This window comes from Microcaecilia unicolor, chromosome 3 (assembly GCF_901765095.1).
Source record: "Microcaecilia unicolor chromosome 3, aMicUni1.1, whole genome shotgun sequence".
NCBI lineage: Eukaryota > Metazoa > Chordata > Amphibia > Gymnophiona > Siphonopidae > Microcaecilia > Microcaecilia unicolor.
This window is the reverse complement of record NC_044033.1, coordinates 185,994,273-186,011,895: the sequence shown is the minus strand read 5'-3', so window position 1 is coordinate 186,011,895 and position 17,623 is coordinate 185,994,273. Positions and strand designations below refer to the sequence as shown.

Sequence of the window (17,623 nt, the reverse complement as noted above, 5' to 3'; positions counted from 1 at the left end):
ACTTATGTAACATGGAAAAAAAAGGCTTACCACAAAACACATTGAAGTGTTTTGCGGTAATTTGCCTGTCAGCGTGCACTAATGAGTGGGGAATGGGTGTGGACATGTTATCCAGCTGGTGCTTTCACATTAGTCAAGCTCACTGGATAACACATCAGAGCACTGATCCTCTCATAACAGGAGCCAGTAAGTGCTTCCGCATTATTTTTTGCAGGTCCCATACACTAATGCATAAATTAGTACAGGACCTGCAAAAAAACCAAAACAAATTGAAAAAAAAAAATCCTTAGTATACCGCTGTGGTAAATCCGGGGTTAGCATGCAGGAAAGTCTCATGTTAACACGTTAGCTCACAGTACGCCCAGATTTTTCTACAGCTTAGTAACATGGTCCCTAAGTTAAGTGACTTATCCGAGACCACAAGGATCTGCAGTGGGATTTGAACCCTCACTTGCCTAATTCTCAGCCTGCTACTTTAATCACTCGGCTACTTCTCCTAGTAAGATTTTTCATCTTCCTACTGAAACTGATTGGACTTCCTGTCTCACCCCATGCCCCTCTGCTAGTCAGGGGAGCCTCTCTCTATGCCTATGAGTGTACTCAGACCAGTAAACTATCATTAGGTTGGATATTGAAGGCTGGAACGAGCATTTAACCATTAAATTTCTAGGAAGTCAGTCTGATTTTTCATTTAAATACAGGGTTGTAAAAGGGAGCAGTGTTGTACAGTAACTAGCTACATGTTTTGTTACTTTTACTTGTAAAGAAGTACAGGATAACATCTGTTACTTTTACTGAAGTAATAATTTCACCAATTTTTACTACTTTTACTCAGTTACATCTGATGCTTACCGTTAAAAAGTAAAAATGGAAGGGAGATGTAAATAAGTATTCCTTAATAAACCAAATTAAATAGCAAAACTAGGAACAGGATTTTGCTATTGCAAACCTTGTCACACAAATAGTGGATCATCTCAGCTTAAATGTTGCTGTTCAGTGTATATAGCCTATAAGAATAGTGGAATGGCCTATGTTTGTTGAACTGGTTAGTGGCCTCCAGCCAAACAAAATAGTGATGGGTCATTTTAAAGTGGAGATGAAGCTGAAGCTGGTAGCACTTCTTGGTGAATAGACACATATCTATCACAACAGACTGCTCATCGGTTCCATGGGAAAATTTTACATTGGGGTGACTGTCCACTGGATTGATAAAGCTTTAGGGAGGAAGTCTGCTTGTCTGGCCTTAAGAGTAAGACTGAAGGGTCCCCACACATTTGACGCTCTTGCATCAGTTCTCAAAGATATTCTAAATAGTTTGCCACCAGATGAAAAATTGTTAGAACAACAATGATTCCAACTTTCTTTGTAATTGGACAGCATGACTATGATAACGAAGATAAAGATGAAGATGCAAGTGATGAATTATAGAGCACTACTTCTAATGCAGATAATGATGATAAAGTACTCTTTGCTATATGGAAGTCAAGTGTTTCAGAGATTCCCTTGATCAATACCTGCAGACCTAGTCAGAAGACATCAGTAATATTGCAATCCGTCCTGAGTTGAAGGAACTCGTTATCAGACTGAGTAATCCGCTTCCTGCCAGTGCAGTTGTCAGTGGTGTAGCAAGGGGGGCTGCCACCCAGGGCGGTTCGCCATTGCACCCCCCCCCCCCGGGTGCAGGACGATGACATCTCCCCCCCCCCGACCCAGTGCCTACCCTGAACTCCGTCTAAGCTCCCGCACCCTACCTTTAAAAAAGCTCAGAAACCGAGGCAAGGCGCAGCGCCTCGCACCTGCAAGTAAAAGAAGTATGGATGGATCATCTCATCGTTGATTGATCGGGCCTTCCCTCGCTCTGTCTGTCCCGCCCTTGCGGAAATAGGAAGTTGCGTCAGCGGAGGGCGGGACAGACAGAGCGAGGGAAGGCCCAATCGATCGACGACGAGACGATCCATCCATACTTCTTTTACTTGCAGGCGCGAGGCGCTGCGCCTCGCCTCGGTTTCTGAGCTTTTTCAAAGGTAGGGTGCGGTGACAAAGTTAAAACTGTTATGTACTTAATCAAATGATTGTGTTAATCTGTGGCATCATCAATAAAAACTTTGAAACATAATTAAAAGTTGAAGAACACATAGAGGGAGGGGGGGGGAGATAAAATAATAAAAACTTGATGACTGTTAGTAGCACACTGATTCACTTGTTTACTTGACCCGGAATGTATCTCTGTATATTCAGAATGTAGAATGTCATTTCTGTTTTGAAGTGTCATCAATAAAAACGTTGAAACATAAAGGTAGGGTGCGGGAGCTTAGACGGAGTTCAGGGTAGGCACTGGGTCTGGGGGGGTGTCATCGTGATGCACCCAGTGGGGGGGGGGAGCTGGCAAGAAGCACCCCCCCCCTTGAGCTCACACCTGGGGCGGACCGCCCCTCCCCCCCTTGCTACGCCAGTGGCAGTTGTTGAACATGTTTTTAGCTGTGCTGGATTGACGACTCACAAGCACACGCGCATAAGTGACGGTCATTTTAAAAAAAAAAATGTAGTTTTACTAAAAGCAAAGAGGATTGAATTGTACAGCAATAAAGTTGTTGGATAAAATCGTTAACAATAATTGCATTCATCGTAGTTGTGGTACTTTTACTTTTTACTCAAAAAGTATTATATTAGGCAGTAACTTTTTTACTTAAGTAAATTTTGTAATGTGCTCTTCACTGTACTTTTACTTAAGTATTAAAATATACATTTATTTTTACTTAAGTACTTTGGCCTAGTACTTTGAACAACACTGAAAAGGAGGCCTAACATTCAGCTCCCAGCCTCAGGCCTATTGCTGCAATGTCCAGAGCAGGACAGTCAGAAGGAGGGTTTATTACAACGGAGGAGAAAAAGCTCCAGGTAATTGTGATTGAAGCTTTGTGGTGCCGGAATCCAAGCTGGAAGAATAAAGGAGAAGCTACCAGATCAAACCCATTTTAAAACATTTAAAGGAAATGCTGTCTTAGTTGCAAGTAAAGCAGACCAGAGGCACCTCAAGGTGTAATCCCACAGAGCACAAACTAATTGCCCCGATGCTCAAAATTCCAACGCTGTTCCGGTGATATTTTTATGGCGCTATTCGGAACAGCGTTGGAGTTTTGAGCATCGGGGCAATTAGTTTGTGCTCTGTGGGATTACACCTTGAGGTGCCTTTGGTCTGCTCAGTGCTAATGAGATGCAAATATAGATGCACTCATAGCTTGAGCATGAGTTTGGCGGGAGGATTGTGCACAAAAGAGTTCCATGGTAGGCTTGGCTCCTTTGTGCATGTCCCTGGTAAAACTTGAACAAAAAGCAAGCATTGGCATCTGTTTTCCGTGGCCTAAATATAAACGTTTTAAATTTGTTGTTGTTGTTGTAGCTTGGATGCTTATATTTAGATGCAGGAAACAGGCACCAATGTGTGCTTTCACTTGGGTCTGCTGATTCTCACGAGCAGCATTTAAGGGCTCACAAGGGCTTCCTTCTGTTTCCAAACTGGCAGATTTTGCAGAAAGAATCACGAGAGAAGCATGAGAAATCCTCTCTTCCGACACCCTAACACCTGCTCTGAACTGGCATTATTTTTTGCTTCAGTAAGGCAGTCTTGTTTCGGGTGCTCTTTTCTGAGCATTGGGGAGGAGTACAAAATAACGTCATTTACGTAAGCTTGACTACATTTGCATGCTATCTACCTTAGTGCGCTCATTGTTTCCTGCGCTCGAACTGTCTGAACATTGCGCAGGTAAATGCAGGTGCTAGTACGGCGCTATTGGCCTCTAGGACCTGTGTTTACTTTTGAGCATCGGGGCCTCAGTGGCTATTCACATTAAAGCAGTGGCGTACCAAGGGCGGGGCAGTGGGGGCGGTCCGCCCCGGGTGCACGCCGCTGGATGGGTGGAGAGAGCAGCTGCGCGCCTGTCGGCTCCGTTGGTTCCCTGCTCCGGAACAGGTTACTTCCTGTTCCGGGGCAGAGGGATCAGGGAGCCAGTGGAGCCGAGAGGCTGCTCCCAGCAGCTAAGAATGCACCCGGGGGGGGGGGGGGGGGGGGGTGTGCATTGGCGACATAGGAGCCAACGTTTCAAAATTATTGGGGGTGCTAAACCCAGTGGAAATAACCCCTCCCTGGACACATTCAATGAATATTCTCTATATTGGGGGTGCTCAAGCACCCACAGCACCCACAGAGTCGGCTCCTATGGCGATCCGCCCCGGGTGGCAGCCGACCTAGGATCATCACTGCATTAAAGCCCTCACCTTAACACGTTTGCTACAGTAGGCCACATCATTTTATTGGCACAGTTTCTTTCTTTTCTGAATGGTCATTGCCAAAGATTATCATAGGAGAGTCTCACAATGCAGGATATCTAAGAGGTCAGTTTAGTGCCTTTTTCTACCATTCACATTGCCTTGCTGCTGCTGCTGCCCCCTGGTTCAGGGCTTAGCAGTGCGACGGAGTGTCACCTTTCTGCAGATGATTAAGGATTTTAAATGTTAGCTTACAAAACCTTACACAATGGTCAAGGACTCGGAAACACCCAGGGCTGGCGTTAGGGGGTGGCAAGTACCCTGGCCCTTGAATGTGTAACACCAGCCCTGGAAACACCAATTTAAATATATAGAAATCAGATTGGTAGTACCATGAGTTGGCCCCAACATCCTCATAACTTTTCTGGTGGTAGCAGGGGTAACTTTATACCCAGAGGAAGCAATCACTCCTCTGGAAGACCCTCCAGCTGTACATTTAACTGTGTGGCATCAAATTTCCCATGCTGTAAATCTTTCTTTATGGAGTTATATCAGCTGAGGCAGCTACATCCAGAGGTGGAGAAGAAAAACCTATTAAATAGTGCTCATTCTTTGATCTTGACATTCATTAATGTGCACTCATAGTAACATTGTAAATGACGGCAGATAAAGACCTGCATGCTCCATCCAGTCTGCCCATCAAGGCAGCCAGCGACATACTTGCCACTCTGTGCAGATTAAACTCCTTCATAATTAAAACAGTGGCATTACAAACAACGCAGTCAGTAATTCACTGCAATGCGGCCACAGAAAGGCAGTTATATATATGCAATCTTGGAAGAGCAGTTTTTTTATTTTATCCACAGCCACTTTAAATGAATCAATTCATGTTTAAACCAACAGTCCAACAATGTTGCTAATTATCAACGTTTTATTTGATAATTTTAGCCTTAAGATATCTTCACCTCCCTGAGATACACGACACTCGCACTGATAGCATACGATATGAACGCGATATAAAATACGCATACTTGATCCTGATTCATTCTTGCCATTTTCAAGACACAAATTTCAGAAGTCTACCGCACACTGGCCTTATTTCTCAACTACTGGAGCTTAAGCGCTTACAGTTAGCTCAAAACACCACAGCAAAATTGGTTACAAAGAAGAAATTCGATCATGTTTAACTCCTTTACCGAATGAATTACAGCGGCTGCCAGAAGAGCAGAGAAATCAATTTACAGCTCTTTGCTTCACAGCTTTCTCCAATCACTTGGTCCACAATATTTTTGTCATTGCATCCACTTAGTCAGGGTGAACGCCAAGTTCGTCTCAACAATATAAGCTTAGCTATTACTAAACATGTGGCCTTTGCTCTTACCTTGTGGATCCAGCTCCCAACTGAGTTGTGGTTGGAACCAGATTATTTTAAGTTTCAGAAGCTGCTTAGAGTCTGTTTCTTTTCATTTATTTAAGAGGAATGAAGAGACTTGTACTGTTGACTGTTGGTATTATACAGTTTTACTATGTTTTCAATTGTAAACCACCCAAGGGATAGAGTCCTGGCCAGTTTGATAAAGAATAAACAACACCTTATTCCTGAAACAATTCACTATTTTCTAAATAGAGACTGAACCACTGCCTCATAGGGGTTGGAGTGGGGATTGAAAGTGCTTGCTCCAAGGATATGATGTGGCCCCTTGATCTCAGGCAGTTTCTTGGCATGGGATTCTGGTCTCTGCTTGGAATAAGACAGGTTAGGTAGCATGCAGCATCATCTGAGCACAATTATACGTCTCACTTGTCAATATGGAAGGCAAAGAGAACACCAGGTACATCAGAGTGGCTCTGGGCACACCTTGAGTGTTGTTGCTGGTGGTGACACTGGTTCTCAGATAGGTCGGTTGCTCAGGATCTGCATCCTTGGTGGCTGTGAACTTTTATGCACTGAGGAAGCAGCAAGATGTGTTCTTGCAGGGCAGGTAAATCAGATGTAGCTCAAACCTCCTGGACTTCTGTCCTTTTCACAAGCTCCTTCGGATCCCCTTCTCTCACCCTACTGGGAAAGCAGGCACTGAGGCAGCAACTTTAATAGAACAGCAAGACTGAGGGGAAGCTATTCTGTGATCTACACAGACAGTTGACTGGGTTCAGACCATTAAAATGTTGACCCACTGACACAGATTCTCAAAGCTGGTGGGACAGGAAGGCAACATCTGGTCTCCATCCACCTGGGCTTAAGCCACTCCTGAGCCATGCACCAAAGTTTGCTGTTGTAGCTTGTACTTACCAAAGCTGCCTCCCTGAAAATGGCTACCTGAAGCAGGTACAAAGGACCATCATTTTCCAGCCAGCTGTGTTGAAAGCACAGCTGTTCCTGCACCCACTGCTCCTATCTCTAACACTTGTAACTAATGGGAATCCCTCGTCACCTTTCCCACCACAGTGAAAATAGGTCCTGTTCTAGCCCTGCCTCCGTTTATCTTCTCTCTGCTTCATCAGAGCTCTTTTAAACCCTGTGCTGGCCAACAATTTCTTTCTAGCAAGTAACAGCTGTTCAATTCCTTTCCCTTCCACACAGTAAACCCAGTCTCTCGTTAGCCCATTATGTGGTTTGGAGGGAACCACAACTCCACACCCCGAGGGGCAAAGGGCACAATGCGTTATCAATATTAAATGCACATGTAAAGTGAGTCTTCTGCTCTCTTCATGGTGGTTTTCTTCAACAGTTATTAAAAAAAAAAGACATGGGCTACAAGAGATGGGGTTGTGTGAGAACTTGCAAAGGGCAGGGCACTTAGGAGAACAAGGTAAATTGTTGAAAAGGTCAGAATTAAAAAGAAATAACTGCAGAGGAGCCAGATTTCCCACTGTGGAAACCAGAACCTCCCCCCCCCCCCCCAAAAAAAAAAAAAAATCCTGCACAATAAAAACATGTTCCTTGTGACCTTGGGCAAGCCACTTAACCCTCCATTGCCTCAGGGATAAATTTAGATTGTGACCCCTCTGGGGACAGGGAAATACCCGAGTGTAACTCACCTTTAAAAAAAGGTGTAAAATACTAAAATAGATAAAGGTGAAATTTCAGCCTTGTTCCCCATCCCAATTAGTTTTCAGGCCTTTAGTGCCCTTTTCCCTTCTCCCTGAAGATTTTGATAATTAAACTGAATAATCAGGACCCTCCCAGCATCTCTCCTCCTGGAACAGTCCTGTAAAAACACATAAATAGATACGTTTTAAATACTAAACTTTATTGTATAAGGCTAATTTCCAAAGGTCATTTGCCTGGGTAAATAGGTTATTTGAAAATTACCCAGTGCCCTCTCTCCCTATGCTTAGGGTACAAGCTGATGTTCCAGTTTGTATAGCTCTCAGGACCTATTGTTTTGCTATTTGCCTGCCCTCTCTCCCTCCCCCTCAGAAGATGCTGCTATTAGCTTCTGTTCAGAAACTGCTGCCCTAGGTGACTTGCCTAACAGTTGGGGCCTGTGGGGTGTGTACAGTGCTATATATCTGGTTCATTTCTGTCACTGTTGCTTTTGTTCCTTGGATAGGCTGAGCCCAGGCAGCCCCAGTCCATAGGTACTGCTTTCCACAGAGGTGGGCAGGTACATTTTGTATCTGCTTCATATCATTAAAAAAAAAAAACACAATGTCCCGCCACTTGTCCTTGGCAGGAGAGTCTGGGGAAAAAAAACATATCGCAGATAACAGTTAATAGTTTACTGAAAGGCTTAATAGTCTTGAGAAGAAGCCCAGGCTCTGGCTTGCCCCCGTTACAGCTAGAGTAGACAGTCCTGAAGGCAGCAGCAGCCTCTGTAACATCTAACAGCTGCCAGCTACTCCAGGTTCAGAGAGGAGACATTAGGCCAGGAGTGGCACTTTGCAGTCCTGGAGGGCACAAACCAGTCAGGTTTGCAGGATATACCTAATGAATATGCATGAGCTATATTTGCATATAGTGGAGGCAGTGCATGCAGATATAATTCTGTGCATATTCATTATATTAGGGGTTCTTAATCCGTGGTCAATGTGTTTTTATTAGCAAAAAAGGTGCTGGTACTCAAATACTAAGCCACTCTTCAGGGGTAAGGTGATCACTGATGGACCCATCCCACAATAGCCAGGCCCCCTGCAATCAGTCACAGAATCTATGACAAGGCAGAACTGGTGTGTAGAGCCTGAGCTCTTTCATTAAAACTTGGGGTCCATGGGTCAATTTTAGCAGACAAAAGGTGCCGGTACTCAGTACCCCCAAGTACCCCCTCAAAAAAAGCCCTCTCCGTGGTACTTACACCCCTAATGGATATGGGTCTTGAAATCTGAGACAATTTCTTGACATTTTCTACACAGAGTGAAGGCAGTTATTGGCAGTATAACTGTGTTATTACTGTAACATCAGTGACACGTTAGCACTGTTAGCAATTAACAGCTAGTGACATATGTAGCTGTCAGTAGTCGCTAGTAAACAAGTGGTTTTGGAAGAGATGCAAGGGTTTTATTAATCAGTTAAAGGGGTGTGGGAACAAAAAAAAAAAAGTTAAGAACCCCTGCATTACATATATTGAAAACCTAACCGGTTTGTGGCCCTCCAGGATTGCAGTTTGACACCTCTTCAATAGACCACTTGTGGGTTTCTAACTTCCATTCCAATGCATTGCGGTCACTGCAGTCCTGCATCCCTCCCCTGGACATCAGCATTGTAGGTATCAAAAAAGAGGAGGGGCAGCAGTGGCAGGCACAAATCAGGATCATTCTAAACCTCTTCCTGTGAAAAGCAGAATCACTGGGGTGGTACGGAAAAGTTAAGCAGAACATGGACATGTCACAACCCTGGCTTCCCTCCTCCTCAATAGCTATTTTACTTCCTCTACTCCTAACACTTGAGTATGCGTTGATCTGCTAGAAATCTCCCACTATAGGGCACTCTATACCCAGGGGAAAGGGGACAGCTAGGCAAACAGACCCCCCCACATAGAACATTTTTCTACAGGCAAAATTCTCTGTCCTAGAGCCCCTCTTACCTTAGGCAGGGTCTGACCATCCAGGTGAGGTTGCAGTTGCTACTTTACATTCTAGAAGGTCAAAGGTTGCTCAGGTGCTGGGAGATTTAAAGGTGCAGTCAGCTCCTCCCTCTCCCCTAGCACCCGCCCTAGCCTATGGAAAAAGGTAAGATCTGGATATGCTGAGGTTCTGAATCAGGCTGAAAGAGAGAGCAAAACCTGTTTCCTGGTTTTGCTTCTACTCTAACTTCCTGCAATGAACCATAGCATGCAGGAGAGTGGGCTGACAGTCCTAGACTCTCCTCTCTCTGCAGTAAATGTTTCAAACTCTTATCTCAAAGCATCCAGAAACTAGTCTCAATACTGACCCAGTTGCAGAAGCATCATCACCTTATTATTCCTCTATCATTTCCACTCTAGACCACCTCATCTGCAAAGGTGCGCTTGTAACAGCTCATGTTTGCCTTCATTGTAGGGTGGCAGTGATTGGGAGACCGAGTTTATTGCAGCACTGTTTCTCAACCCAGCCAGTCAGGTTTTCAGGATATCCACACATGCACAAGATAGATGGATGTGCATGCTCCGCCTCCATTTTATCTCATGCATATTTATTATGAGTATTCTGAAAACCTGACTGGCTGGGTGCAGAGACCATGTTACCCAGTTTCAGGCTAGAGCTTTTGAGACAGTCCTGGATTTCTGACCACTCTATCCTGCAACATCATGGAGCTTGCAACACTGATTTCAATGAGCAGGATCAGGCACTACAAATCCCACACTGCTTTGGGATATAAGTTCAAAGCCAGGACTGGTCAAAAAGTCTCCAGCCTGGATCCAAATAACTTGGCATATCTATGGGTGTGGCCTGAGGACTGGTTGAGAAGCCTTGGTATACACACTGCTGCTCAGAGCACTGATTACTTTGAAAGCACAATATGGATAAACTAGTAAAAAAGGCCCATTTCTGACACAAATGAAACGGGCGCTAGCAAGGTTTTCCTCGGAGTGTGTATGTTTGAGAGAGAGTGTGTGTGAGAGTGACTGTGTGTGAGAGAGAGAGAGTGAATGTGCGAGTGTGTGTGTGTGACAGAGAGAGAGTGAGACTGGGTGCGAGTGTGTCTGTGAGAGAGAGAGTGTGTGTGTGAGCATGAGAGTGTGTGCCAGGGCCCCCCCTCCCAGTTCCAGGGTCCCCCCTCCTTCCCGCCCTCTGAGTTCCAGGGTCCCCCCCCTCCCTCTGAGTTCCAGGGCTGTTGTCCCCCTCCCTGCTTCCGAGTTCCAGGGTCGTCCCCTCCCTCTCTGCCTCCCTCCGAGTTTCAGGGTCCCCTCCCTCCCCTGCATTATGCTCTCTCCCCTGCATTCATCCATATGCAGGCAACGTCCTCTGTGCCCTGCCCCTCCATCCATCCATGTGCAGCATCTCTCCCCTGCCCCCTCCACCTCCCTCCGAGTTCCAGTGTCCCCCTCCCTCCCTCCCTCCCAGTTCCAGGGTCCCATGGAACTGGGAGGGAGGGGGGACGGAGAACGTTGGAGGAGTGATGTCAGCAGGTGGTTACAATCCTAGTGAAACACATTGGAACGTTGGAGGAGAATGTTGGAGGAGTGATGTCAGCAGGTGGTTACGATCCCAGTGAGACACATTGGAATGTTGGAGGAGCAAATTATTATATTAGATTGTCCAGTCACAGCCCAAGGATTGCTAGTGAGCTGTTGTACACCAGGACCCACAGGCAAATACAGCACCAGTCAAACAGGAGGGGTTCTCAAACCAGTCAGGTTTTCAAGATACCCACAATGAATGTGCAAAAGATAGATTTGCATACAATGCAGGTAGTACATGTAAATCTATCTCATGCATATTCATTGTGGGTATCTTGAAAACCTGACTGGCTAGGTGTGTCTCGAGGATTGGGTTGAGAACACCTGCCCTACATAGGTCAGCAGTAAGGGCAGAGAGGAAATGTATTTATTTGACACGTTCATTAATAATAATACTCTTCAGTAAGTGTGCAACGGACAAAGGTCTGGGCTCGGTGGGGACGGGGGGGGGGGGGGGAGGGCTGGTTTGGAATAGGCAGCCAGGAGTTAGAGAAGGAAAAAGAAGTAAAGGGGGATGTGTGTGCTAAAATGTATTGTTAGGACCAGCACTAAAGTAAAAATGATTATCTCTGACTCCACCTCCAACTCTCCATGTGACCCTGACAAACCCCAGCTTGTGTCAGCTTGGCCCCAGCACTTTGGGCTTGCATCTCAATCAGAATTGACCCCACCGGGTAACACTATGCCATGAGATTTCACTCTCAGCTGACTGGCTTCCCTCTCCTCCAACTTTCTATCTGTAGCCCAGCCACCACAGCGTCAATCCTTTAGTCAAGTATAAAGTCACCATGGCCAAGGTGCTTAACATGGCTACTGTACTTACCCCACCTTTCACACATTTGGTTGGTTATAGTGTTATTCGGTCATTGGGAACCCTGCGGTGTGAGACAGTACAGGGTAGGACAGGGTTGTGGACCTGGTAGAGATACAATGGAACCAGCTGAATTTTTAAATTCCCAAAGCCCATTGGCTGCAACCGGTAAACTTAAATGAAGAGGAAGCTGAAAGGTTTGAGGTGAAGAGGGCACATCAGCAGCAGAAGCAGGCAGCAGTGAGGAGACAGTAAGGATTACATGGCTCCAGAAAAAGGAGGACGGATTGCACCAGCCGGGTTTTACTTCCATTGCTTTCCATTGCAAGCAATGGAAGTAAAACCCGGCTGGCTCAATCCGTCCTCCTTTTTCTGGAGCCATATGGTAACCCTACCAAGGAGCACATGTTTAACATTGCTCTCAAGATGTCCAGACTGCCCTGGTAAGTTGTTTTCAGTCCCTAGGGCAGTGTTTCCCAAGTCCAGTCCTGGAATACCCCTTGCCAGTCAGGTTTTCAGGATATCAACAATGAGTATGCATGAACTTGATTTGCATACACTGCCTCTATTATATGCAAATCTCTTTCATGCATATTCAATGTGGATATCCTGAAAACCTGACTGGCAAGGGGATACTCTAGGACCAGACTTGGGAAACACTGCACTATGGCAAAGGAAAATTTATTTTAAATCGAGTAAAGACCAAGACATGTGGCAAGGCCATCGAAACAAATACTACTCAGTGATATTGACAGTATTCAGTAAACTTCTAGAAATGGTTAATACACTGACAAAGGGGGGGGAAGGCGACAATAGAATAAACAAATATAGGGGAAGAATATGTTTTGGCTTCTATAGCAAAGGACACCTTTAAGAAGGCAATTAGAAAGAGGGGATATGCCCAAAGAATAAGTGGAAGGGTCTAGAAAAGGTCAACAGAGGCACTCCAAGCTAGTTTATATGAGTGGTATAATAGGGGGAGGAGCACATAGAGAAATCAGTGACATAAATGTGCAGTACTGAATGCATAGAAGAAATATTTAATCATGTTGAGTAAACTAAAGAAACATACAATAACCTGGAAGCCAGTTATAAGCGGCATTGCACACTGGTCTACTAGCCAGTGCCATTGGAGAGTATTACACAGAGAAATGCTGCAGTGCTTAAATACATGGCTGTGATTAATGATACTTATTTATTGCATTTGTATCCCACATTTTCCCACCTATTTGCAGGCTCAATGTGGCTTACATTGTTCCGTCATGACAATCGCCATTTCCGGAGAGATACAGTGGTATTACTTATAAAACTTAAGCAGGGAATGGATGGCTAGAATAAGCTGAAAATCAAACCCTGGACTGGGGTGGACAGACCTAGATCTGTGGTTAGCGACAATGTCTCCCTCTAGCAGGGCTAGGTTAACCATTAGCAAAACTGGGTGCCTAGGACAGCAGCTTAGGGAGGGGGAGGGGGTTGTGGCATGGCACAAAGATCTGCTGCAATTAGAGCAAAATAAGAAGCTCTGACAAGCACACAAAAGACCATCCTTGCATGCCTTCACCTGTAGGGATGGTGCACAATTTTCAAGCAGCCTACTTACCTGCTAGATAGCTTTTGCTAGATGATAATGTATGATGTCCAATTAGGCATTATTACAGTTTTGTTCTGGAGAGCAAGTGTCAGGGTGATCACGATTACTGAGTTTAACTATCCAAATCTCAGACAGGGAGAAGAGGCGTCTTATAAACAATAGGGTAGGGGGATTGCAAGGCTTAAAGTTGTTTCTGGCACCTAATACCCTTGCATCCATCTTATTATCTACACCAGCACAAAAGCAGGCAGCCATATTGGCTGTGTACTGCAGTACAGGTCCATGGGGAAGTGAATCAATTGTTTTAGGCTACAACCAGGGTAGGTCATGGCAACATACAATATCAGGGAGATAGGGGTCAGCAGACTACAATGCAGGATAATACAAGTATTGTAACACTGGATATGCAGGGGGAGTTGCCTACAAACTCTCAGGAAACACCAGTCAAAACTGGTAAGGATGGGCAGCTGGAGGCTTGGCAGAGCACCCCTATACTGATTAATAGGGGAGGAGATAAGTGGTTACCCAAACCATTGCCAAAGGGTTAGAAGGTAAAGTTTGCCTTTTTGCATATAATACTAAGATTTGTAACACAGTGGACACCTAGGAGGGAGTGGAAAACAATAAAAAGGATCTGCAGAAGCTAGAAGAATGGTCTAAGGTTTGGCAATTAAAATTTAATGCAAAGAAATGCAAAGTGATGAAATTTGGGAATAGAAATCCACGGGAGATGTATGTGTTAGGCGGTGAGAGTCTGATATGTACAGACGGGGAGAGGGATCTTGAGGTGATAGTATCTGAGGATCTGAAGGCGAAGAAACAGTGTGACAAGGCGGTGGCCATAGCTAGAAGGTTGCTAGGCTGTATAGAGAGAGGTGTGACCATCAGAAGAAAGGAGGTGTTGATGCCCCTGTATAAGCCGTTGGTGAGGCCCCACCTGGAATATTGTGTTCAGTTTTGGAGGCCATATCTTGCTAAGGATGTAAAAAGAATTGAAGCGATGCAAAGAAAAGCTACATAAATGGTATGGGATTTGCGTTATAAGACGTATGAGGCGGGACTTGCTGACCTGAACATGTATACCCTGGAGGAAAGGAGAAACAGGGGTGATATGATACAGACGTTCAAATATTTGAAAGGTATTAATCCGCAAAAGAACCTTTTGGGAAGGCAGTAGAACTAGAGGACAATGAAATGAGATTGAAGGGGGGCAGACTCAAGAAAAATGTCAGGAAGTATTTTTTCACGGAGAGAGTGGTGGATATTTGGAATGCCCTCCCGCGGGAGATGGTGGAGATGAAAACGGTAACGGAATTCAAAAATGCGTGGGATAAACATAGAGGAATACTGTTAAGAAGGAATGGATCCTCAGAAGCTTAGCCCAGATTGGGTGGCAGAGCCGGTGGGGAGAGGCGGGGCTAGTGCTGGCCAGTCTTCTACAGTCTGTGCCCTGAAAATGGCAGATGCAAATCAAGATAAGGTATACACAAAAAGTAGCACATATGAGTTTATCTTGTTGGGCAGACTGGATGAACCATACAGGTCTTTCTCTGCTGTCATCTACTATGTTATGTTACTATGTAGATGCACAGTAACCATTAAGAGGATTTTAAATTTGATATCCTTCCTTATAGGGGCCCACAAACAGAATAGTGTGCAGAACATCTGAAGTGAAAAGGCATATGTTTAAGAACATATTAAGAACTGCCATTTTGGGCCAGACCAAAGGTCCATCAAGCCCAGCCATCTGTCTCCAACAGTGACCAATCCCAGTCACAAGTTCCCAGCAGGACCCCCCCCCCCCCCCCCCCCAAATCGACTGAATCCTTCTTGCTCATACCTAGGGATAAACAGTAGCTTTCTCTATAACAGTTTACGAACCGTTCACCACATCCCCCACCAACAAATATCATGAGTTACTTGTGTGCTGAATGAAAAACATAAGTTCTCTGATTTGTTTTAGGTGGTTAGAAAAAAAAAAAAGATACAGTATGAAGTAAAACTGGAAAGGATAGCTGGCCCTAAAGCATTTATGCATTTCCCCACTGGGTACTTGAGATGTCTGGCTAATGCAGCTCCACTTAGGATTTCCTGGACCCAGCACTTTGTTCAGTGGTACATGCAGGGCTTTTTTTGAGGGGGTACTTGGGGGTACCTTTTCCATTGTCTGCTAAAATTGACCCATGGTCCCCAAATCTTAATGAAAGAGCTCAGGCTCTACACACCAATTCTGCCTTGTCATAGATTCTGTGACTGGTTGCAGGGGGTCTGGCTATTGTGAGGTGGGTCCCTAAGTGATCATCCCATCCCTGAAGGGTGGCCTGGCATTTGAGTACCGGCACCTTTTTTGCTAGAAAAAAAACACACTGGGTACATGTATCAGTAGAGAATGTCGCTCAGCTGGTGGCAGACAGGTGGGGGGCTGGTTAGCAGTCAGCTTTCCAACTGTTACCAGTGAATCCAAACAACCTTAACCTGCTGGGTTTCTAATCTGAGTTTAAGGTTTACTGTATCAAATATCACCCCTTGTTTAGACTCTCTCTCTCTTGTGTCTTTTTCAAATAGGCTAGCACCTTTTCTCAGTGGTCAACAGAGACATTTTCCAGTCCAAATAAAATAGTTAATTACTTTGATAACTTTCTTTTAGTGGATCCAGAGGGATTTGATATGAACGAGTAGGTGCTGGATATTTGTTGGAATAAGGTGGAGGAGTTGGGGGGGGGGGGGGTCGCAATAGCTCAAAAGAAAGGGGAAGGCCCTGCACAGGTAGTCCTGTATGTAGCCCCTTGCAGGAAGTGCATGCAGGATGTCAGGAGTCAGGACTGACAGAAACAGATCAGTGAACGCGCCGGAGACTGGCGCTGAAGAAGACTTTGGCTGGTGGGGGTTGGGGACCCCCGCCAGCAAAGGTACCTGGCGACAGGGGAGGTTCGGCAGCGGGAGTGGGGGTCAAAAGTGGTGGTGGTGGGGTCGGTGGGCTAAACTGTGCCCCCCCATCTTGGGCTCTGGACCCCCTCCCGCCGAGGTCTGGCTATGCCCCTGCTGCGTGCATGTGCCAGGCAAACCCAAAAGTGAAGTACACATTGGTTTCTGTTTCCTGTGCCTTTAAATATAAGCTTCTCAATTTTGTTTTTTATTTGGAAGGCTTATATTTAAGCACAGGAAACAGGCATCAATGTGTGCTTTCACTTATGGGTTTGTTCGGACTGATGCACATTTATTTCTTAGTACCAGAACTTACAGGCTTGCATGGGCTTTTGTTCCACTTAAAAAAAAATCATAACCAGCAGATTTTTAAGAAAGAATCGTGAGAAATCTTCTCTTCAAACACCCTAATGCCTGCTCCGAGCTGGCATTAGGCTTTCAGTGATAAGGTGGCTTTGTTTTGTGCGCTGTTCTCTGAGCATTGGGAGGGAAAAGGAAATTACCTCATTAACATCCGTTGGACTACGTTTGCATGCTATTTGCATTCATCTTTGGCATTCACATTGTCTCCCGCACTACAGCCCTCTGCACTCATTAACTCTGGCGCAAGTACAGCAGGAATCGCCTCTAGCATTGGTATTACCTTTTGAGCATTGTCCCATCAGATTTGGTAATGAGATTGATCAGGCTGCTAGTTCACTCCTTAGAGCTGAATATCAAATTCAGAGCTAAGCAAGTGCCCAGGATGGCATAGCTAATGTTCTTTCCTATTTTCATGGTGTTGTTGCCAGCTGAGATGCAGACCACGACACTTTCAGTAGGGCTATGAAAATTTGTATTCTTTCAGGAGTAGATCTGGCGCACCAGTCCCTAGTCCAAAGCATGTGTAAGAAGCTGAAGACATTATAGCACTTAAAAGCATAAGTGGTTAGGGAAGCCTGAACAGAAGGTATATAATAACAGTTTACACTGGACATGAAGGACAGGACAGAGGTCGCTGTTATGCAACGAGGAGAGTGGCCTAATGGTTAGTGCAGCAGGCTTTGATTCTGGCAGGGCCCAATCTTTAGGCCCAGGACTAAACAGGATAATAGTTTGGCTGCCTTATTTTGAAGAAACTACTACTACTACTTATCATTTCTATAGCCCTACTAGGCAAACTGAAGCTTTTCCACAAATGTTATGAAAGATATGGCAGCCAGAATATTAGCAGTAAGGATGTTAGACCTGTCTTATATGAGTTACACTGACTTCCTATAAAGGAGAACTGTGAATTTAATGATATTCATCTTCAAAGTACTTAAAAATTCAAAGCCTCAGGTACTTGAGACCTTTTACTATCTTATATTCCAAGGAAATTCCACAGCTCTGAATCACGTAATTTGTTGTCAAGCTTGGGAAGTGAGGTTGTTAGTTATATAAAGTGGAGAA

General features: G+C 45.0%; 1 protein-coding gene across 3 annotated transcripts in view; it reads right to left on the bottom strand.

The window, feature by feature from the left end:
• Positions 1–9,332, bottom strand: part of SLC39A5 (solute carrier family 39 member 5) — a 54,224-nt gene extending 44,892 nt beyond the window's left edge. For all 3 annotated transcript variants that reach the window (XM_030195241.1, XM_030195242.1, XM_030195243.1), the window contains exon 1: positions 9,291–9,332. In XM_030195241.1, the coding sequence (XP_030051101.1) occupies positions 9,291–9,310 (20 nt within the window). In that variant the 5' untranslated portion in view covers positions 9,311–9,332. The remainder of the gene's footprint in view (positions 1–9,290) is intronic.
• Positions 9,333–17,623: the final 8,291 nt, after the last annotated feature.